Source organism: Chinchilla lanigera, unplaced genomic scaffold (assembly GCF_000276665.1).
Source record: "Chinchilla lanigera isolate Chin_1 unplaced genomic scaffold, ChiLan1.0 scaffold00012, whole genome shotgun sequence".
NCBI lineage: Eukaryota > Metazoa > Chordata > Mammalia > Rodentia > Chinchillidae > Chinchilla > Chinchilla lanigera.
Genome location: NW_004955413.1, coordinates 20,294,560 through 20,318,901, shown reverse-complemented (window position 1 = coordinate 20,318,901; position 24,342 = coordinate 20,294,560). Strand labels below are relative to the sequence as shown.

The following is a 24,342-nucleotide window of genomic DNA, read 5'->3' as shown; positions in this document are numbered from 1 at the left end:
AATCTGGCCTCTGCTTGATTGTCTATTTTCCCTTCTTGCTACTTACCTATTATATCACAGGCTAACTTATTATTGAACTTCTTGATTCTCTGTGTTCATCTTGCTTTTTCATGTGTTTTGTACATTTTCTTTGCTCCTTCCTGCCTGGAGTGGCTCTACCCTGTCCTTTAGTCAAACAAAGTTGACCTCTTGTGTGATACCATTACACTTTGTCCTGCTTATTGTGTTATTTATTCAGTTTACTTCAATTATCTGTTTACATTCATTTCTCTACCACTAGACTCAGTTCCTTCAGAAACTGTAAACAGATGAAGTATCCTTTATCTGAAATGTTTAGAGCCGGAAGTATTTGATATTTTGGAGTTTTCTGGATTTTGGAATGTTTGTGCAAACTTTACTATTTGAATATTCCTAATCCAAAAATCCAAATTTTGAATATGAGACCGTTTCTGACTCTAGATGTTCATTAATATAATCTGTAATTAGATATTTAATCTATAGTGCCTTAGCACAGAATGTGACACTTAGATTTTCAATAATCCTGATACAGCAGAGAATAAGGTGGGTAGATGGGGATGAACTCATGAACCTATTTACATATACCAAATTATTCATGTCTTCCTGTTATTATTCTAACATACTAGGCCACAATGCATATTTCTAGCTGACTTTGAGAACTAACCTTTGATGCTTAATAACCAGGATTCAAGTAATCTTTTAGAAGAGTAACTTAGAATTCTTGAGCATTAAGAGAGTAAATTTCTCATTTCCTCCTATAGGTGTTCTTATAATACTTAACACGTTAAGAAAACTGCAAACAATTTCAAAAATAAACCACCAAATAATACATTAGCTGATATTTTTAGCAGTCCTATTCATACTAACAGGAGCGTCTGGTAGAATCAACAGTCTAAAGGTGGAGATTAAGTGAGATAATGCTTGCAATACTTGTATCACAGTATCTGACTTATATAAGAGCTCTGTAAATGTTGACTGTTGTAATTACTGTTCATAGCAGTATGAGCCAGGTATGGTGGCACATGCCTATTATCCCAGCTACTCAGGAGGGTGAAACAGGAAGACCATAAATTCAAGCCTAGCCGGTGCAACTTAGAAAGACCTCGCCTCTCAAAAAATAAAAGGGGCTGGAGATGTGGCTTAGTGGTTGAGTGCACCTGGGCTCAATACCCAGTACTGCCCCCCCAAAAGTGTTATGATTCCTTTCAGTAAAAGTTACTTTTTTTTTTGTTTTTTTTCCAGTACTAGGAATCGAACTCAGGATCCTGTGCTTGCCAGGCAGGTGCTGTGCCGCTGAGCTAAATCCCCAGCCCCCTTAGTAAAAGTTATTACCTGTAGTTTCCTTAGGGTTTCCGTTTACTATATTTTATATCAGACTTACTGCCTGGATTGGAAAACCAAGTTGAGTGTATTAAAAGATGAGCATGCCGAATAATTTGGTTATTATTCGTGATAATACAAAATGACAAACTGGTTTTCTGGTCAGTGAGTTTATCTTACCTTTCAAATTTCTTTTAATGTATCTGTGGATTAGTTTCTTTCATGAAAACAACAATCAGAGGCAAATGATAAACTGGGGTATTCAATACTTCTGAAAACTCCAAAAGTAGAACAATAGGGTAATGGTGATAATTTGAAGATACATGAAGTATTACTTCTCAGAGAAACTGATACTAAAACAGTAAGATATTGTAGCCTACTGAACCAACAGAAATTTAAAGAAAAATAAAAATATAAGTCTTTGCTACTGAATAGTGATAAATAGGGTGTATACTTGGTGCTATATGGAAAAGTGAGATACTGAACATTATTTGTGTATCAACTGGCTTTGTCAGATCTTAGCATTCTGCCACATTTGGTTTAGCTCTTATAAGAGACAAACTTATTGTAGTATTCTTGTCCCCAATCTTATACTCTTCCTTGTAAATATTTTTAAATCACTGTATGTATACTTTTGGTTGTATTTTTGCATAGTGGCTTTCATATTGTATACAAGCTGAAAGTACCATTTATTGCATTATGCATAGTATTTTGTAGTTTAAAATTTTATAATTTCATTCTTAAATTTATAATATCTTAAACTTATACTTGTTTTTATAAGACTTTTTAAAGAAAATTTTCAAAACAGATTGTTAAACAATTTAAAACTTTGCCTTTGCAAATGAATACATTGAAAACAAGGATGTTGGTTATGTAGAATTCATTTAAACTATACGTTATGTTTAGTGTAAGATGTTTGGGAGGGGTTGGTTAGTTAACAAAATCTGATAAATTGTGTTTCACTGTTGGAATTTTAATGCTTGTGTGTGTGTGTGTCTGCGTGTACTATTTACTTTGAATGGATTCATTCATTTATTCAACAGACAGGTATTGACTATCTTCCAAGTCCGCGGCATACTTAAAAGCATTCATTTGCTGCTCTGTGGAAATACAGAAATACCTGCTAGGAAGTGATCACTGCGGCAGAGTATTTGAGACAGTAGTCGTGCACTGGGGCAGTGAGGCAGACCGCTCAGCACTTGCCGTGGTAACAAACAGCCTGCTGTGGCCCCCGTGCTGTAGGTTTGCCACCGAGGGACTAGGGCATAACTAGGTGACAGTTAAGGGAGCAAGTGATAGTGCTGGGTGCTTGGGTTTCAGGTATGTTTTGGGAATAAATAGTAGAAGGTGGTGGGTCAGTATTAAATGTCTATGTAAATTTTCTTAGTGAGGCATTTTAGGGTACTGTTCTAAGTATACCTCTTATAGTCACCATTTTTAAAAGAAACTAATTATCATTTACCATAAGTGGCATTATTTTGTTAAAATCTGTAAACCTTCATATTCTAGATAAATTCTGTAATTGTTTTCCAAGAGGATTGTGCCTACTTACTGTATTACTAGAAATTTTTAATTCCATGTACAGCTCACCCTTACTAGCGTAGTGTATCATTTACAAAAGTTACATCGTGCGTCGAGACAAGCAGAATGGTGCTTTGAGAGTGGGATTCATGGAATAACTTTCCTTTGTTTATTTTATTATGTGATTGAGTGTAAATGACTATTTTATCCTAGCCCCCTAGGGATATTAGTAACCTGTGTAACTGGCATAAAGGTTTACATTATTTGAAAGTCTAGAAATAACACTAAAATATAGCCAGGCGTTGTAGCTCACACCTGAAATCGCAGTACTTGAGAGTTTGAGGCCAGCCTGAATTACATAGCAAGAATTTGGCTAAAAAAAAAAATAAAATCTTGATCCTTTTTGCTTCATCATTAACTACTTTCATCGTGGAATTTGTGTTTCTAAAAAATTTGTTGGGCCTGGATACCCTGTTCTTTCACAAAATGATTTTTTTTAGGTAGGAAGGGAATAAATATGTGTCAGTGATAGTTGAAATTTGTGAAAAGTTACTCTGTTAGCTTAGAATGGGGGTTGCAAGTTTCTCTGTAAAGGGTCAGAAGGATCTTTGTGACAGTGTCTGAGGTTTTTACTCTTTTATTTTTATTTTTTAACAGTCACTTAAAATGTGAAAACCATTTTTAGCTTTTGGGCCATACAAAAACTGTGGGCAAGATGTGGCCTGTGAAGAGTAGTTTGCTAATAAGCCTCTTGTTAGACTTCAGTTCTTGGAGAGACACTACATGAATGCGTAGTTTTTATCTGTGTACAAGTGGGTTTTTTTCTTAGCACTAACCTGATATTGGGACAAAATTTGCTTACTTTCTGCTCTCTTCAAACTTGTCAGTTCTTTGGCAATTACACTGTCACTTAGCAGTTTTGTTCTTTTAAGTTTTACCAACTTACTTTGCCTTTTTTATATAGCTCAATGATTAATTATGCTTCCAAGGATAAGAATTCTGGTTAAGATTAACTTTAGAAACTGAATTTTATCCTAAACCTGTTACTTCTAATCACTAGCATTATGAGTAGATTGTGAATGACTTTTTTAAAATAATGGAGCAAGTTGGGTTTGGTGATACATGCCTGTCATCCCAGCACTCAGGAGGCTGAGGCAGGAGGATCACAGTGAGTTTAAGACCAGCCTGAACTACATGATGAGACCCTGTCTCAAACAAAACAAATTTTTTTAAATGATTGAGTGTACAGCCAGGCATGGTGGCGCACACCAGTAATCCCAGCATTTGGGAGGTTGAGGCAGGAGGATCATGGCAAGTTCGAGAGCAGCCTGGGTTACAAAGTGAGCTCAAGGCCACCCTGAACTGCAGAGGGAGACCCTGTCTCAAAGAGACAAAATAAAATAGTAATAATAATCAGGTGTAGGGCTAACAGATTTACTGTTAATTTTCTTAGGCTGTGGAAGGGATGATAGGAGCAGCAACTGCTTTTCTAGCTTTTTTGGACCCTTTGGTAGAGCGTTCACCGTGGAGACATGAAATACATGCAGAAGTTGTTACTACTGCACATTATATATACCTTTGAAACAGTGTTTGATGATTTTATAAGTAGAACTTCTTTGGGGCAGATCGTGAGTCGTCCCATAGCCATACTTGACATATTGTAGGCTTATGTGGCTCCAGAAACTGTAGTTTTTAACTTTATTGTTGTAGATGGTTTGAGATTTGAAGACCGAGGAAATTGTCAACTGTAAGGGTAACTTTAGTTCATATTGGTACATAAAAAATGTGAACTGAATAGTCACTTTTACATGATTTGAACCATACCTAGGTAATAAATTGACTGTAAAACACTATACTTTGCCCTCAATTTCCTGCCTTTTCATTATTCTTCAAAAATACTGGTTGTGGGTAGAGCACTTGCCTAGTATGCAGGAGGCCCTGAGCATTGAATCCCTAGCACTACCACACCCACACACACACTGAACAGTAAAACAGCGAAAACAAAAACAAAACTCTGGTTTTCAGTTTATAACCTACAGGAATTCTTTCAAGTAATTAATCAACTTAATAGGTTAAAATTTTCAACCACATTTTCAAATCCTTAAAAGCTTCATCAGAAAGTATCCATCCTTTCTTTCCTGACTGCTGAGATAATAAGTACATTAAGTATGTTTTAATAGATAAGATAGTCTGATAGTCTCACGTGGTAGTCTTTCATCCCTCTTAAAAATGAAAGCTAAAGGAGCTGGAGGGTGTGGCTTAGTGGGAGAGCTTAGCGTGTGCGAGTCTCTAGATTGAATCTCTAGCACCAAAAAGTTTTTAATGAAATCTAAAGTAGTAAATTGCTTGCAGCATCCACTATCAGTATCGTGAAAGAAGCAAGAGCTAGGTCTCCCTTAATCATCTTGTCAAAGACAGCCTTTTAAGGTGTTTTGTTGTATACACCGCCGTGTACACACGTGTGGTGGGGTTATACTATAAATGTACCTTTGTCTTCTCCTTGTACTGTAAACATTTTACTAAAATCATGACTTGTAGTGAAAGTCGTGACTTGCGATTTTTATTAAAATCATGACCCCCCCCCAAGTGATAGAATGGTCGATAAAGGAATTTGTGAACTAAGGGCAGTTAAGTACTGCAGCCCATGTGCAGAATAATAAGAAATAGTATCTTTATTTGTACTTTATACCTGTTGCCAGCTCTGCTGCTTATTCCATGGCTTCGTATACCATCCCCTTTCCTTATTTTTTGAGGCCTGTTTTGGCAAAGTATGTGAAATTTTAGGCATAAGGATCACTCAACAGGAAAATCAGGTTTTTATTTCAAGATTCTGTTAAAGCTCCGTACTTCCTGTGTGTGTGTGCACGTGTGTGTGTGTGTGTGTGTGTGTGAAAGAGAGATGTGTGTCAGCTGTTACAGTCAGTGTCTCTGGCATGCTAGGGAAGCACTGTATCACTGAGCAACACCATCGGTTCTCTATTCTTACAGTTGAATAGTCTTGAAAATCTCCATATCCTTCTCTTCCTCTCTCCCCCACCGCCCTCTCTCCTTTGTCTCTCTCTCCTTCCTTCTCTCCTCCTTTCTCCACCTCCATCTCCATATGTTTAATAGAAGGCTGTCAAAGTTTGCAGATGAAACAGTTGTGCCCTTTATAGTATCCATCCAGTGGTTAGATATTGTTTCCAGGCTTTTCGCAAGTGGCTGAGGGCATTTGAACCCCATTTATTGACTATTCCCCTGTATAGTCTTTTTACTATAAATAGAGTAGATTTGTGACAATTCTTTGTAAATTGATTTTTCTTGGATTTAAGTCATCTTGAATAATAGAATTATAGAACTATTCTATTTTGGTAATAGTTTCTTACAGGTAGATTTTTTTTTGTTACTAATGTACATTTGTGTTGTTGATTCTCCATATGATACTTTTTAAAAATCACTTTCATAGGAAGAGCTACATAACACAAAATTTACCACTGTAGTCATTTTAAGTGTATAATTTGGTGATCGCAAGTACATTCAAAATGTTGTGCAACCACTGCAATGTTGTATAACCATCTGTCTCTTAACAGACAGGTTGTTTCTATGTTTTGACTATAGTAGATGCTGCTATAGACACCGGCGTACAGATACCTCAAGTCCCTGCTTTCATTTCCAGTGATACACCTTGGGATGGAATTGCTGAGTAACGTTGTAATTCTACCATTAACTTTTCAAGGAACTGCCAAGCTGTTCTCCACTGTAGCTGCACCATTTTAAGTCCTTTGCCCATGTTGAGTGGGGTTGTCTTTTTGTTGTATGTAACACCTTTTTAAAAGGTGCACTATAATAATCCAGACTGTGTTTCTCCCTTCTCAGGATTCCTACAGGAAACAAGTAGTAATTGATGGAGAAACCTGTCTCTTGGATATTCTCGACACAGCAGGTCAAGAGGAGTACAGTGCAATGAGGGACCAGTACATGAGGACTGGGGAGGGCTTTCTTTGTGTATTTGCCATAAATAATACTAAATCTTTTGAAGATATTCACCATTATAGGTGGGTTCAAGTCAAACATAATAAATTGGCATTGAGAAGAAATTACAGCTTTCATGTAGTGAGTTTCCTAATTGCCATGCATATGTTATCTAATTTAAATTTTAAAATAACTTGTGAGATAGGTAACATTCCCACTTCACAGGTGAGGTTCCTGAGTTTTAGAGCAGCTGAGTAACTTGTTCTAGATAGCAGCAGTGGGAGCAGTGGTGCTGAGATTGAAACCTAGGCTTGTACTGGAAATTTGCAGCACATAGATGGCTTTTATCGTAATAAACAGTGTAATAACTTCAGAGTTGCCCGTATAGAAATGAGAGTCTTTCCAGTTGTCACTTTCTTTCTTGGGAAAGTACAGTAGTTCTCTCATCTGCAGTTTCACTTAGGCTCAACTGTGGTCTAAAAATACTAAATGGAAAAAATTGCATAAATAAGCAGTTAATAAGCTTTAAGTAGGCTTTATTATAGGAGGTGGCTATAGTTGCTTTATTATTGTTAATCTGTTACTATGGCTAGCTCGTAAATTAAACTTCATTATCTGTGTGTATGTCTAGGAAACAGCAGGATGTAGAGAATTTAGTGCTATCCGCCACGTCAGGCATCCAGGGAGGTTCTAGCAGTGTTCACCCCCCGGGTAGGGGGTGACTACTGAAATGTGAAAGTTACATTAACACTGTACTTCATATTTTGGTAAACACAATTATATACAGTTTTAAATTAGGCACAGTATTTTCTGCCTAATCGTGATCTCCATGCATGAGAACCTATTAGATTGTAGTTTTACTGTGCTTCTACAGGTAACTAGAAAATAAGCAACAAAAATAACCAGCAAGGAAATTTGATGAGATAGAAATCAGGAATTATTTGAAAAGTGTTCATAAGGCAAAAGTTGTGGCAAAAGGCAAAATTTTATAAGGCAGGAGTTATGACTTCTGACAGTTTTTGAAGGCTTTTAGGGGTTACTAATGCCTCTGTTCTTTCTTCTTTCTCAGAGAACAAATTAAAAGAGTTAAAGACTCTGAAGATGTACCTATGGTCCTAGTAGGAAATAAATGTGATTTGCCTTCTAGAACAGTAGACACAAAACAAGCTCAGGATTTAGCAAGAAGTTACGGAATTCCTTTTATTGAAACATCAGCAAAGACAAGACAGGTAAGTAAATCTGGAATAAATACAAATCCGTTTGTGACAAAATATATCATGATTTTAATCATTAATCATAATTTGTTAATACATATTCTGATAGTATCATTCTGGAGACAGGAAGGCAAGAACATTAATAAACATGAACAGCTGGTAGCATACGGTTATATGTTACATCATTTAATGTAAATTACCAAATTTTCTATTATACTAAAATGGGAAATGAAACAATGTTTGTTAAATGTTTTCTATTCTTGAGGGAGCTGTGTTTAATCCCATGACCATAATACTACTTTTGGCTGAAAAATGTTTAATTCTGAAATCATCTGATATTTAGGATTCAAGAAAGGTAGAGAGCTTTCTCATGTATTTACATGAAGACAACGGGAACAAATTCTGAGTCTCCTGTTTCGGAAGCATTTTCACAGAATTATATTTTTGCTTCTAGAGTAAGTTTTGTTGTATTTGGAGAGTTTTGTCATGGCAGAATTTTTTGAGGATGTATTTATTTTTGAAGTACGTTTTCATTAAGGCAAGGGAATATTTAGAAAGCATATAGAAATTTTCAGCTACTCATCTAGCTCATTGTTCTGACAGAAAACCTCTAGGTTAAAATAGAATTTTGTTTCAAAAGTCATCTTCATTTTAAAAATTTTTTCTCTAGGTAAAATAATTTCAGTTGATATTATTTAAATAGCTTTTTGTATGAAATTGACATAAAGGAAAAAATTTTAGAAATGAATATAGAAATAAATGGTGGAGTACAACTTCCATTGTAATTGATCCATTTATATTTAATTTGTTTTGGGCTTTTTCTAGATAAAGGTACCTAGGAGCCAAAAAAGATGATTCTGTAAAACTTGTCAAGTTTAAAATTGTTCAGCTGGGATAAATGCCTTATGCCCCCAGCAGAACATCGTATATACCTTTTGCTGGGTGTGCAGATGTGGTACACAGGGTGTTGGTGGGACTGAAGATTCCCGTCTCCTGGCTGTCATGCATGTGTACTGTCTGTGGCAAGACACCTGCCTTGTACGTTAAAGAAAGACTTGATAGGCATCACTTACACCTAAGTAAGATTTCATTCAAATCTATTCCCAGATCCCAAAGACTGGGAAGAGGTTTGGTTTGTGCTTCTGTTTACTCTTTTTCTCTGACAAGGGTCCTCAGATTTTCTCAGAACAGAAGGTTCTCAGAAAACACAATTATAACACTTTTCCTCCATATATATATATATAATCAAACTCAGGACCTTGCGCTTGCCAGGCAGGCGCTTGTGCCGCTGAGCTATATCCCTGCCCCTCCTAACATTTTCTTATTAAGAAGTGCAGATACAAAATTTGAAGAATTTTCTTGAACATATTTGCAAAGCCAACACCTAAATTCTACCATTCACATTTTATTATATCTGCATTACTTACAACTTTTAAAAAATGAATTTGAGGCTACCAAACTTTAGTTGATGTGAAAAACTATGAGACTCCCTAATATAAAAGACTGCAAGAGTAGTGCTTTTGTATTGTAGCATGCACCCACACCAATGGGCTGATTAAAATCCAGGTTCTGATCAGTGGGGTTCCATTGAGACTTGTGAATTCATTTGCAACAAGCCCCCAGTGGTGCTGATTCCGGTACACAGATCACTGCATGGGAAGGCAGTAGAGGCAGAAAGAGGCGTCGTCTGGATCCCGCAGTGTTGCTCTGTACTTCTCATAGATGCGAGTCTGAAACAGAGCTCTGTCTCCTTTCTGTATGACTGCTACCTCAGAAATACTGATTTATTCTTCGTGTTTGACATTAATGCTTTAATGTACCACAGCATTCATAATTGATCAGAAAATTACCAGTCTTCCTTTTAAAATAGATTTTTAGGTTTTATACTGTTTTGTGGCCTTGGTTTTTAAATTATTTTTATTTTTGAGGGGTTTTCTTCTTGTTTTTTTTTCTGGTACCGGAAATCGAACTCACAACCTCGCGCTTGCCAGGCTGGTGCTGTGCTGCTGAGCTACATCCCCAGCCCCTGCCTTGGTTTTTTTAAATTTAGCTTTTGATGGTATATGATATAGATGTAGATTAGCCTAAATTTGCTTTTAGAAGTTTATGTGGATCATCTGAATTAATATGTAGTGGGATTTAATACAAAAGAATATTTTAAAGAGAATAAAAAATTTAAAAAACATTAAAAACGATACAGAATTTCAAAACAAGATATGGAAAAGAATTTCTTAACACATTGGCCTGTCATTCTTGCATTTATACTGTTTCCTTTTTTTTCTTTTTTTTTTTTTTTGGTCTTTTTAAGAGGGTCTTTCTATGCAGTTCAGGCTAGCCTTGAACTCAACTTTGTAGTCCAAGCTGGCCTCGAATTCGTGGAAATTCTCCTACCTCAGCCTCTCAAGTGTTGGGATTACAGGCATGTGCCACAATGCCTGGCTTACCCTATATCTTTTATATCTTTGTGTAGTGTATGCTGATAAACTGTATAACTTAAGAGATTTAATTTCTTTGTTTTTTTATCAAATGGACCTGTGGATTTGCTTAGAAATGAAGTTACTTTGAAAAATTTATTTGTCTTTCATTTTTAAGTTAATTTGATATTTACATGCTTTTGGAAGACTTTAAGAAGCTACTGCAAATAGTTTTAGAAATTATGATACACAGTATGTATATTTTAGTAAATTTTACATCTCCAGTTTTTGTGAACATTTGAAGCCCTATTTTTTGTAGAGTATTTCGTTACTTATCTATTATTTGGTTTGTCATTTGAATAAAATATGAACATCCTTATTATATTTTATCAGCAACTTGCTTTAATGCCTTAATTTTTGGTCTTATTCATAAGCTGTGAACATAAATGCTGAAAAGAATTATATTCATGCTAACACCAACAGAACATTCACTTAGAAGTTCTTTCAAGTTAAGGACTGGCAAGTTTTTTTTTTGTAAAAGATCAGATATTTGGGACTTTGAGGGCCAAAAGGGCCATCTGTTGCTCTTTTTTTAAATAACCCTTCAAATTACAAAAATTGTGTTTTGTTTGTGTATAGTAGAAAAGAGGTGTTGGCTGTATTTGGCCTGTGGATTGTAGTGTGCTAACTTCTGATACTCTGGATAATTTTACTTGATTAGACACTGGAAGTTAGGTCAGACTTGCAACTAAAGTTTTACAGGCTAACTCTTGTACTCTAATTTTAAAGTTAAAATTATATATTTTATGAAAAGGAAATAGAAATGTTACTCTAGAACTTTTTATGGTATTGCAGTGTGTGTGTGTATATATATAAAAATAATAAAATATAGTAATATAAAATATAAATCCAGCTTTTTTATATATAATATATATATTATATTTATATATATATATTTTACCAATTTAATTACCTTGTAATTTCAGAATACTTATTACCTGGTGAGAATATGATGCACTTTATATTCTTTACAGTATTTTAGTCTTTATCTGAAAGGAAAGAGGAGTTCTTTTCCACCCGCATGTTATACGTGGTCCCTGTGTTCTTAGTGTATGAGGACTGCTGCTTACTCTCACATTTCTCTGGACAGTAAGGGTTTTCCTGGTCTCTTGGGGTGATATACAGCAGTGTTGGCAGAAGCTGTTAAAACTGAACCATTTACACCATGGGAATTAGCTTTGAGTTTCCAGTGAGCTAAAATCTTAAAAGTGGGGAGGATTCAGGAAAGTAGATGACAGAAGCAGACTTCTGAGTATTTGCTACTCCTGATTCAGCTGTTTTGCATTCTGGTGGTTTCAGTTTGAATATAATATAAAAGTTAGTTCTCCAAATTTAATAATGTTTTGATTAGTTTTCTGGTTTTGATGTTAATTTCTAGATACATAAAACTGAGTGATAGGAGATGTCCATTAAAGAAAGTTTATCATAAAAGCAAAATAGAAAGTCTCATGTGCCGTATCTGTCTTTCGATGTTGTGTCTCAGTATTTTGAACTTTAGTTTTTTATAAGTTAAAAAGAAACAAGACAGTTACTGAGAGCTTACTGTACACTGTGCATACTCTCCCAAGTAGTATTATTGTTATACTTCAGTACTACCTGAAATGGGCAATAATTTGGCAAGATGGATGAGAATGTCAGGGATGCAAAGTTGCTTTGCAGAATACATCTTGTTCCTTCCTTCTCTTCTGCAAAGAAGCTGATGTTCTTGTATCTTTGTATAATGAAGGTATTGCATGTATTGAAAAATTTTTGGAAGAATTTTTGCAGATTCAACAGAACAAATACTTGATAAAATCAAATTTCAGTGAAAGCATAGGCATTAGGATATAGAATAATGCTATTTGTGAAGTGTTTTCTGCATTATGGAGGGCTGTTTCTCCATCCTTACAAGTCTTCAGTAATATTTAAGTTGAAAATATTGTCAAATCTCTTGACTTAAAAAATTAATATTTAAACATATACACTATTATTCCTACATAAATATCTCCATCTTTTTCTTAGAATTTAATAAGTGACATATGACAGTATATATAGCAATAAGCCGTATTTTTAAGGCTAAATCCCTGAGTACTAATTAAGAGCTTATCAGCGACTGGTCACAGTGGGTACTGAATATGTTTCAGCTGTACATTATCTTCAAAAGTTATCTTCAAATTTTGGAATATGAAATGAGTCTTCTGTTCCATACTTGTATGCAGTTGTATGCAGTTTTCAAAAATAGCCAGTACCAGTGGTAAGGCAGAGATAAATAACAATGTTGTTGTGTTGTAACGCCCTCTCCTCACGCTCCTCTCCCTGCCCTGCCCTGTCCTCCCTTTTCTTGGGGATTGGTGCCGGGGATTGAACCCAAAGCCTCACCCCGAGCTACTTAAATCCCTACCCTTGCTTTAATCTTTTGAGTCAGGGTCTCACTGAGTTACCCAGACGAGGCTCAAATTTGTGGTCCTTGTGCCTCGGCCTCCTCATTTTCTCTTGATGGCAGTCTGACTTTAAAAAATATTATAAAGAAATAACTACTTCAAATCTAAAAATGATGGCAAGTAACGGATTTATTAAATTAATTTAAATTTCTTATCAGAAAAAATAAGAAGTGGAAAAAGTCATTCTAGAAAAACAGTATTTCAATGTTCTCTTAGCCACTGAGGTCCTAACACTGAATTTTCGGTGGTGGGTATAATCTCTTCTTAATTACTGGCTTCCAATTCTCTCTCTGCGTTGCTAGAAACAAAAATCATACACTCTGATAATGGTGATGGGGATGCTTATACTGGGAAGCAGACACATTCAAAGTGATTGCAGAAATAAGTTACAATCAAAATTGCTTCTGCTAAATTAGTAGAGGACAAATACCCTATTATCCCCCCTTCTAGCCTATTTTAGTACTTTTACAGTGACTTTGTATTTTTTTTAAACAGAAATAAAAAGTTTACATTCTTAAAAGTTTTAAGAAAATATGAGCTTTTACCTGGTTTGTGTATAAATATCTCTGTATAGATATACAGATATATACTTTTTAACTTGCATTTGATTTTCAAATTGAAAACATCATTTGTAAAACTGTCAAATGGCAGCTTTTACATTTTTACATGCTTTACAAGAGTCATCTTAGTGTCTTAAGTCACTTATTTTGCTTAATAATTGCAATTTCTAATGTATAATTTTTCAAGGACAAATGAATAAAAATAAACCCTTTTGAGAACAATACATATGAAGTATTAAAAGCTGTTCTGAACAAGTACAAGTGCAGATGTAAAGTGCTGACACATTGGTTTAAAAAAAAGAATTTGGAAATTTTTATTTCTAGTTGGCTTAGATAATTAATTAAACTGATTCCATTAAAAATAAGATAAAATTTTCTTGAGCTATAAGATTTGTATTACTAGATTGCTGAATAGAAATAGATCCCTGGATGGTATGTTGAAAGCTTGAAATATACATTTTAGTATATAATCATATTTAAATACCTGCTTGTTAACTGCAACTTAATTTTATGAAAACTTTTAAGGATAAATTATTGAACTTTACTGAAGCAGTCCTTAGGTACTCTTGAGATTTGCAAAAACATACCGCAAAAATCGAAGTGTCAGTTCTTAGTAGTAGTTGAAAGTAGATGTACAGATGACTTCAGCATATACAATTTATCTCCTGTTATTAGCTTACTGCCCTTAATACCTAGTGGCTGATTTTGTGCCTCATTAAATTCAAAACTGCAAATCATACTTTTGATATATATTAGCTTTGTAGGTGGCTGGGTCCAGTTTGTCACATTCAGTTCTGTGGAAACACTGATGTTACCAATTGCAGGTTAAAACATGCCAGTGCCCAAGGTAATTTGATTCATTCTTAAAATGAAACAAATACAGTAAGCTTAAAGTTAAATGTGTAGTAAAATATGCCAGCTTTCCTGAGTGTTCACATCCTTTAGAAGGTGAACACAAATATCACATCTTTAAAGCTAATTTGCAGTACCTGAAGATTAATAGGAATATGCATTTCTCTTTTAGATGGAGACCCCGACTTCGGTGCTGTGTTTTTCTGCTTAGACTAGTGTGGTAGTGAGCCAGTGCTTTGTCCCCTAGGCTACTGCTTAATTTTCTGGGGCAGGAAAAGTGACAACTTTATCTCCAGGGTGGGTTTATATGAGTGCTTGTTACAGCTTTCTTACCCTAGCCCTACCTGGATAAACCCACACAGAATATGTAAATTAGAAGAGAGGTACAAAGCCAGCATGTGTGCACACTGTTCTGCAGTCTTTTTTTAAAAAACCTGCATAAAAGATATAAAATGTACTGCTCCGTTTTGTGTGTGCATCTTAAACAGTTTGTGAGGTATTTTGGTAAACTGCCCTTATTTCATATTTAAATAATGTAATTATCCATCCACAAAGATCTCAGTCTGAGTTCTAGTTTGGAATTAGAAAGTTGGCTACAGTGTTGCAATTGAACTTAAGACTTTGAGATTTTAGTCCTGTGACTCACTGTTACTGCAAGATACCTTCTGTGTTTTAAAAAAGACTGTATATTCCTGTTGCACCACTTTTCTCCTCACTTCCCACTGTAAACAATAAAATAATTTAAACCCAACTTCAGTTTAGGCATTAACTTCGTGACTAGCAAACTAAAATGACTGTATAAATTGATAAACATAGATTTCTCATAATCTCCCCAATTCCAAAGCCAATTAGTTAAAAGCTCTAATGCCATGAGAAAACTTCTTAAGAGCAAACCAGGTTCTATCCTATATTTTAAAAATGCATCCTCAATTTTATTCAAACAATGTCTGTTTAAAAAAAAAAAACTCATAGTTACAAACTTCTTGCACATGGCTGTCCCAATACATTATTCCTACCAATGAAAAAGACTTTAAAGAAGTTGTGTTTTACAATGCAGAGAGTGGAGGATGCTTTTTATACATTGGTGAGAGAGATTCGACAATACAGATTGAAAAAAATCAGCAAAGAAGAAAAGACTCCTGGCTGTGTGAAAATTAAAAAATGCATTATAATGTAATCTGGTAAGTTCAGCATATTAATTTTGACACAAAGCAGATGTCTTTCAAAGGTAACAAAGTAGCAACCACATGGAACTTTTTAGGTGTGGTATTATAATTTGAAGTATTAAGATAAGAATCTTGTAGTTTATTTCCATAAATACATTCTACTTTGAATGCAATGAGTATTATAATCGAGATCGTTTTGATGCCTATAGTAGACAGTATGTTCAGTATAAACTCTTAAAGGTTTAGTCTTAAATTAGCTAACCATTTGGGAACTGATAAGTTTATTTTTAAGGAAAATCAGATTTAGGTTTTGAAATAATCAGCTTTCGATTTTTTTTTTTTTTTTTTTAGTGAGGAAACACAGGAAATGGTATAGAACAGTAAGGTTGCATGGCCCAGCAAAGGGGTAAGGGCCTTCTTACAGTGTACTTTTCCTTTTGAACATTGCACAAGCCATAGGATTCTAACTGGGTTTCTGACTCAGTGTTATCTGCAGTACTGTCCTGCTCTGAGAAACCCAGGACTTCTGGTTTAACTCTTGCCTCTCTTTTTCACACCAATTTGGAAGCTACTAAATTCCTATGTTGTTACTTTCTAGTTTTTATCATCATTTGTTCAGGCCTCTGATTTCTTGCTGGGGCTGTTTTAACCTCCTGTTTACCTGCTGCTACCATCTGCAAGCAGAGAGATGATGAAAAGAAATGGGATCCTCTTACCTGTAGATCTAGCCACTGACTTCTAAATAAAATCTCAGGTTCTAGAGCACGGCATGTGTGGTCCTTAATACCACCTCTCCAGCCTTTTTTTGGGCCTTAACTGTCATGTTGCTTCAATTTTTGCCCATACATACATGAATGCTCTGTTATTTCCTACCTTCCCGTGAATTTTGAGTTTTGTCTGGAATGCCAGTATTCTTACCCCTAGTTGTGTGAAGTAGCTGACACTCTTTCATGATTCCTCGGTGTCCTGCTGTCTCAGAATCTCTTCAGACCCTTAGACTGGGCACGGTGTGCTTCCTGTGTATCTCCAGCATATTGTGTGTTTTAACTGTTACATACTTCCCATGCTATACTGAAATAACTTTTTGTTTTATTTCTACATTAGGCAGTAGGATCTAGGGAACCAAATATTTTTAATCCTTGCATGTCCATTGCATAGGAAGGTTCCTGCACTTAGTGGCTGCCCAGTAAAGATTTATTGAGTGGAGTCTAAGTTCTGTCTTGTTCAGAAAAAACCTCAGTCAGTAGGTGACAGACATAAAATTCACGCCAAAGGTCAAATTTTTGCTCCCTCTTGTTTGTAATATGCAGTATTCTTTGAGGACATAAAATTGCACTTTTCAAAACTGCTAGAATATCATGTATTGTACTAAGTTAAAAATTGATTATGTGAATTTTAAGTCTGAAATAATGACTGTATCTCCCCTAAAAGTTTAAAATGTACATCTAAATACTAAACTCTGTCCAAAAGGCCATTATGTAGTAAACTAATCTACTAAACTCAGAACAAAACATTACTGACATTATTTTTTAACTGAGATTTATAAACTTATAATTTTTTGAGTATCATTGTGTAAGAAGCACCTTAATTTTAGAAGTTGTGGTAAAATACAAGATTAAAGTAGAATTTGAAAAGTTAAAACTTTTTGAAATAATAGTATCATAACCAATTTATTTTCTCTTTGTTTATTAGAAATTTTAAAAATAAACTTCCAAATAAAATTCAAAAATGTTTTACACTTTAAAACATGTATAGATACACTATTCTGAAGTTTCTAATTTGTACAGTTTTCATAATTGACAGTGGTGTGAATGTCAAGTAGTTTGAGAAGATGAATTAAATCCTTGTTTCTTACTGGCACTTACATAAAGAAAAAATGTACTTCTCTAATAGTTAAAGTTCATTAAAAACATTTTTTAAAACTTTATTTGATAACAAGTATATACAAATCAGTTTTTCTTAGTCCTGAAAAAGATCAGCTTAAACAGACTAGTTACTGGGGTACTCAGTTTTAATCTTTTACATGTACACATGAGAGGGATTATTTCTGTACAAGAAAAAGGAGCTCAGTGTACTGGTTAGGTTAACTGACATCTTCCCTACTCATTGAAATTATGTAATGGTTAGTGCAACACGAGCTTTAAGTATTCGTTAGAATCTTAGAAGAGGCTCATGTTATCAAATCCTGTCTTCATTGTCTTTGGGGCGCGTATTTTGAGACAGGGTCTCACTGTGTAGTTCAGGTGGGCTTTGCACTCACTGCGTAGCCCAGGCTGGCCCCAAACTCAGGGCAGTCCTCCTGCCTCCTAAGTGCTGGGGTTACTGGCATGTGCCACAACACCAGGCTTTATTGTGTCTTAATTACTTAAGTGTGTATCTTTACTTTAGAAAGTCTTCTGTCTTTGTGATTTTCTTCATTTTTCTGCTTCACTGGCATTTTTTTCTTCAGTATAAAAGTAGTTGAAGTAGACTATGTAAGAGTGAAAGACCAAAGGGAGTTAACTCATGAAGGACAAGGGAATTACAGATCCTCTTTTAAGATTGCATCCTAGTCTCAGGGTTTCTGATTCTCAGCTGACCCTTGTGTTCATGAGTTACTGATAACCTTCATTATATTGCTGGAAGTTTTGCATTCTGTGTGTGTTAGGAAGGGTGGCATGAAGGGAGACACACAGGTGAGTAAGCCTTTTCTTGCTGATAAATTGTCAGCTTTTCTTTCTCCTTGGGAGAAACAAAAGCATATGTCTGTGCTGGGTCAGTAGTGGTTTTCAGAAGGTGGGAGGCATCACTGAGTGCAGTCTGAGTATGTAATTGGGAATAATTATTCACCGGTATTCAGGTCAGTGATGCTGGCGTTTACCCTCCTCCTGCTCATTCGAGTCTGGTGAGCCCCTCACTGCCGCTCTTGGTTTGCCTCTTGGAAAGCACTGGTCATACTTTTCTGACTTCCGTGTCAGTTTTGAAAGTTAGTTAAATAACTTGAGAAAGAAAACGCTCTGAATTAATTCGTTACTTTGAAGTATGTTGTTGAAGATCTGAGCAATGTGTTAAAGGATAAATCCTATCACACTGTAATTTTTAAGATAATATATTTGTACATAGGCTATTTACAACACATATTATAAAATTTATACAATTATTCAACAGAAGTAAATTACAGTGAGTGAAAACCCAGCTCACTGTTAAGATGGTTTGATTTATCCAGTTTAATTTGTTGGGTATTTGTTCCTAAGACTCCCTCTAGTGTCTAGGTTTGGAAGCATTATTAGGTTAACATTGTTTTCTTTCTGTGTTTACTAGTGGGTGGAAAAGATTTTAAAATGCAAGAGAAGATCATATTTTTTCAACTTCTTGCATTTACTTATGCTTAATTCACTTATTAACAGAGACATGGTAAGATTGACTTACATGTTGATCATGCATAATTAAGTATTCAGGGGATAAAATCTATTCTGCTACCACTTTCAAAATCCCACTTTTCATATTGTGGATTATTAGGTTAAAAATTATTTTTATTTAAAATCATTTTTAGCCATAACTGATTTGGATTTTGTTTGTTTGGGGTTTTTCTGTGCAGTGCTGGGGGTTGAACCTAGGGCCTTGCACATACTAGGCAAGTGCTCTACCACTAAGCTACACCCCCAGCCCTGCTTTGAAATTTATGTACTGTGCTGTGATCACAAATAGACATAGGACTCAATGTTGAAATTTTTTCAAGTCAAGTATTTTTATGGCAAGCTTTGTGTAATATACTGAACAGAAACTGAAATAGTAAGAGAATCTCCTACAAATTAGTAACTTATAACACCATTTTGATGATTTAGCCCATTTCTTCAAAAATCAGAGGTACTAACATTTGTTCAAAAGAGTAATCTTTTTTGGCAGGGTCACTTTAAATCACTTCCTTAGTGATAATGTATGGGTTGAAACTAGTCTCAGAATATTTGAAAACTAAAAAAAGGGTGGAGGGGTCCAGATACTGTTTGCTTCTTGGTAAAGTATTCAAATTAAAAACCTAGAATGAGAGCTCAGATACTGTTGCTGTGATTTATGAAACTCTGAAAATAGTTTATTTACAGTTGCATGGCTTACCCAAAGTCCAGAAACTCAGGGAGGTGTACATACATAAGTGTGCATGTGCGTGTGTGCACACACATGCATGCATGCATTTGGATTCGGGGAGGAAGGTTTGCTAATGCAGAAAAATTACTACAGATTAAGTTCTCCTGCGACAAAAGTCACTTGTTAAGCTTCTTTAAGATTCTGTGTCATTGAGCACCGTTGCCTATTAAGAAGATCAATCCTATTCATAATGTCAGAATTCCCATGAAGACAGTATTTAAGCTGCCCGAAGGAAAACAGTCTCCTTCTTTCTTAGTGTTTATGTTTATGGAAATCTGTTATCTGTGTACTTTAAGTCACCATATAGAAACATTCCCATTTTATACTTTTTTGTGTATTTCAGGGTGTTGATGATGCCTTCTATACATTAGTTCGAGAAATTCGAAAACATAAAGAAAAGATGAGCAAAGACGGTAAAAAGAAGAAAAAGAAGTCAAAGACAAAGTGTATAATTATGTAAATACAATTTGTACTTTTTTCTTAAGGCATACTTAAGTAAAAGTGGTAATTTTTGTACATTACACTAAATTATTAGCTTTTGTTTTAGCATTACCTAATTCTTTTCCTGTTTCATGCAAACTGGTAGCTTTTATCTTAAATGCTTATTTTAAAATGACAGTGGAAACTTTTTTTTCCTCTAAGTGCCAGTATTCCCTGCATTTTGGTTTTTGAACTAGCAATGCCTGTGAAAAAGAAACTGAATACCTGAGATCTCTGTCTTGGGGTTTTTGGTGCATGCAAGTTGATTACTTCCTATTTTTCCTACCAATTGTGAATGTCGGTGTGAAACAGATTTATGAAGCTTTTGAATCATCTGTTTTATGTTTTATCTAGTCACATAAATGGATTAATTAGTAATTATAATTTCAGTTGAGACTTTATGATTAGTTTTACTGAAATATTGAGGGATCACAAATTCATAGGCTTCCTTTGCTTCATCTTCTAGACATCATGACCTATACTTTGTCATCCTTCATGAATGTAAAGTTACACTGTTCACCAAGGTTTTCTCCCCTTTCCACTGCTATTAGTCATGGTCATTCTTCCAAAAATACTATATTTTTTCTATAAAAAGGGAAAAATAGAAAAAAAAAAAAAGGTAATGGAAAATTTTAAAAGGCCATTGACTTTCCGTATTACATAAATTACTGTAAGATTCCTAGCTTTTCCTGCTACGGCAGATCCAGTATGCAATGGGGATTATACCAACCATTTTGGGACTATATTTACATGCTACTAAAATTTTATAATAGTTGAAACAGTTTTAATGTGCATAAAAATTCTATAGTAATTATAGTCTCCCTGTATTAGATTGCTTTCTTAGCACAAATTTAAGCCTCAGTTTTTGAAAATAGTTTCAGTTCTCAGTAGTGTTAGTGAAGATTATTTGAGCCAGTTATAGTTTAGTTAAGTGTTGCAAGGCCAGGCTCTCTGGGTACCTTTGAGCGTCACGGTTTCATAGCAGGGACTGCATTCCCAGTCATCCAGCATTGTCATGAATTGCTTGGTCAAAATGGGCATCAGGAGACAGTCTGGCTGGGTTGACACGGTACAGTCTCATTGTGCGGTAGTCTCTACTGACAAATCATGGCACTTTTTGCCCCAAAAAAACCCACTTTTGAAAAAATTACTTTTAAATATGAAAAGTTACAATTTGGGGATGGGAGGGCGCCAGAACTTTTTTTTTTAAAGCAGTGACTTGACAAAGTTTCAAACTAGGTTTGGCTAGTTCTCTTAACACTGGCTAAAGTAGCATTTCATGAATGCTTTTCAAGTCTGATCCACATTTAAGAACATCTGATGCTTTAAAAATAATAAACACAATTCTTTCAGTACATTTAAAGTGTTACTTAATTTGAAATATTTGAAGTGAGGTGGTGTGGTGAGGTGAAAATATCACTGGGCTGGGAGGAAGGTGACTTAGATTCTAGGTATGTGTCTTTTAAAACTCTGATTTTGGGCGAATCATTTACTATCCACTTAGTGTTAAATCATCTCAAAGTCCCTATCTAACTTTACAACTGTGTAGTTTACATTCAGTTTACATAAAGATACACCTGTTTGTCAAGCTCAGCATAATCTGCTGTACCTTTTTATCTGTATCATCACTGTCACTGCCAGTCTTGGGCAAAATTGTGCAAGAGGTGAAGTTTATATTGGACTATCCATTCTCCATTTTTAGTACTTCTTTCCCATATTAATGTCATCTTACTTGCTACCCTTCCACATGCCCCCATGATTCAATGCAGTTTTCTTTTAATAGTTTAATTCTCATAGCTTCATAATATATTGCTGCTGTGGAACCTCCATGAAGGCTGTCCATTAAGATTTATCAAAACTGCCCTATGTCGCACTTCCTTCGGGCAGTACCATAGTGGGATTGGACCTACTAGCTAGCTTTCAGGTGGCTGTCATGCCATTTAATCTTGGTCCTTCGCACGTCATCTCTTCACTGCCTAGTCCACTGGTGACTAAGTAGGAATTTTCAAACCTAGCATGAAATGACAACCTGCTGCAGGAGGAGAATGTAATAAAGGTAATGGGACTGGTCCTGGTAACAATGACACATTCCATTGTTTATTAACTGAAATCATCTTACAGTGAGTAGTACTTCAAAGTTTGATTCATAAGGCTTGCTTCTCAGTGAAATTCCTTCATGCAGTAAATATTTGTTCACTGCCTATCATATGCCAGCCACTAGACAAGGCACTGGGGACTTGCTAGCCTCAAAAAAGGGACATAATCTTTGTCCTGAAGTAGTGTTTTCTTTCATAGCTTAGTAGCACATTTGGCACATGACCCTCTTTGCAAAGAGAAGGTTTGGTGTCTAAGGGTTCTTCTAGTTCTACAGTAATTGTTTTTGCTGTGATTCCAGTGCAACTTTTTAATTGAACTACTCTATGTAGACCATTTTACTTCATTGTTTTAAAGGAGTAAAAATTCCCAAGGGTATAGTATTCTATTTTTCTCTCTGTATAAGTAATTAAAACAGACTTTTTAAAATTAAATATTATACTTTTATTCAGGTAAAAATAAACAGGTGACTGAGCTAACTCAAAGAGAAGGAAACCTCTGTAAAAATCAAGTATGACTTGTATGCTTCACTAAACCACAGATTGATGGAACATTGTCTAGATAGGGAGACTTATGCAGTACCTCCTCTAGTTTCTACATAGTGAAAGAGGTGGACGGGTGTATTTCAGGAACTGTTGTGCATAATGGGATATTTAGGACTCTGGAATTTTTTATGTAGCTGGGCAAATGTTTTTAAAGTAGCAGTAATTACCCTTTATTATGTGAATTCTGAATGGTTTAACAAAAGGTTTGTTTTTGTAGAGATTTTAAAAGGGGAGAGAATCCTAGAAATAAACATAAATGTTATCTAATTACTCAGCCTTAAAAGATAAAAGTCCTTGTTGAAGTTGAAAACAGCGCTAAATTACATAGTGTTAGGCATTAACATGTTTGTGGGAAGAATGTAGCAGCCATCTATAGCATAATTTGAATATTCTCAATTAGGAATTTTAGGCTCTATTAACTGAGTCACACTGCATAGGAACTGAGAACCTGACTCTTACAGGTTATCCTTCTGCCACCATTGCACAATTTTGTCCACACACCTACACACACGCGCGCGCTTTGTGAGGCATGTTAAGTTAGTTTGCACAAACTCATCTCATCTGTATTCTAGCGATTTTCTTTTCTTTAAGCATTTTTCCCAAACTATATTATACACATTTAGGGATGTTCTGGGGATAGACAATAAAAATTATGTGAAATCATTTCCATTTGTCAAAAAGTAGTACTTTCTTTTAAAAACCCACCAATTACTTTAAAAATGAATTTATATTTAGTAACTTCTGTGTTAATGTTGGGTAGCATGAGCTCTGCATTGAGAAATTGAATAGCATACAACCGGTAGCTCTAAAATCCTGTCCAGATGAAAATGTCTAAAGATACACTTCAGTTCTGGAGGAATAGTTATAACTAACTAGATTTAGGATTTGTGTTTTAGTTTAAAGTCTGAAATGCCTATCTGGGATAGTGATAGGCATTTTAGATGAATTTAGGAAAAACAGTTTATTTTCAAAATACATCAATTTCAGAGGGTCCATATCACCCCAATACAGCTAAATGGGTTACATAATGTTTTATCAGGAAGTTTCCAATTCCACTGTCTTGTGTTTTCATGTTGAAAATACTTTTGCATTTTTCCTTTGAGTGCCAATTTCTTACTAGTACTCTTTCTTAATGTAACATGTTTACCTGGAATGTATTTTAACTATTTTTGTATAGTGTAAACTGAAACATGCACATTTTGTACATTGTGCTTTTTTGTGGGACATATGCAGTGTGATCCAGTTGTTTTTCCATCATTTGGTTGCGCTGACCTAGGAATGTTGGTCATGTCAAACATTAAATTTAAAGATGACCACTCTTTTAATTAAAATTAACTTTTAAATGTTTATAGGAGTATGTGCTGTGAAGTGATACGAAATTTGTAATATTTTTGTCATGAACTGTACCACTCCTATCGTAATGTAATAAAAAATAGTTATGGTGACTATGATAGTGTGTATTTGTTTTCTTCTTTAATCTTTTTTTTCCACTTAAAGTGCTGAAGGGTGAACCTAGGGCCTTAAATATATTAGGCAAATGCTTCACCACTAAGCTATACCCTTGGCCTAGATAATACATATTTCTTGATGGAAATTTAGAACATT

At 35.0% G+C, this 24,342-nt stretch overlaps 1 protein-coding gene across 1 annotated transcript in view; it reads left to right on the top strand.

Moving 5' to 3' along the window:
- Kras (Kirsten rat sarcoma viral oncogene homolog) overlaps positions 1-20,050 on the top strand; it is a gene marked incomplete at its 5' end in the record, with an annotated part of 29,905 nt that extends 9,855 nt beyond the window's left edge. Inside the window, 4 exon segments of the mRNA XM_005379100.2 lie at positions 6,715-6,893; positions 7,880-8,039; positions 15,388-15,511; positions 19,962-20,050. Coding sequence (XP_005379157.1) covers positions 6,715-6,893; positions 7,880-8,039; positions 15,388-15,507 — 459 coding nt within the window. The 3' untranslated portion in view covers positions 15,508-15,511; positions 19,962-20,050.
- Between the last annotated feature and the right edge of the window lie 4,292 nt (positions 20,051-24,342).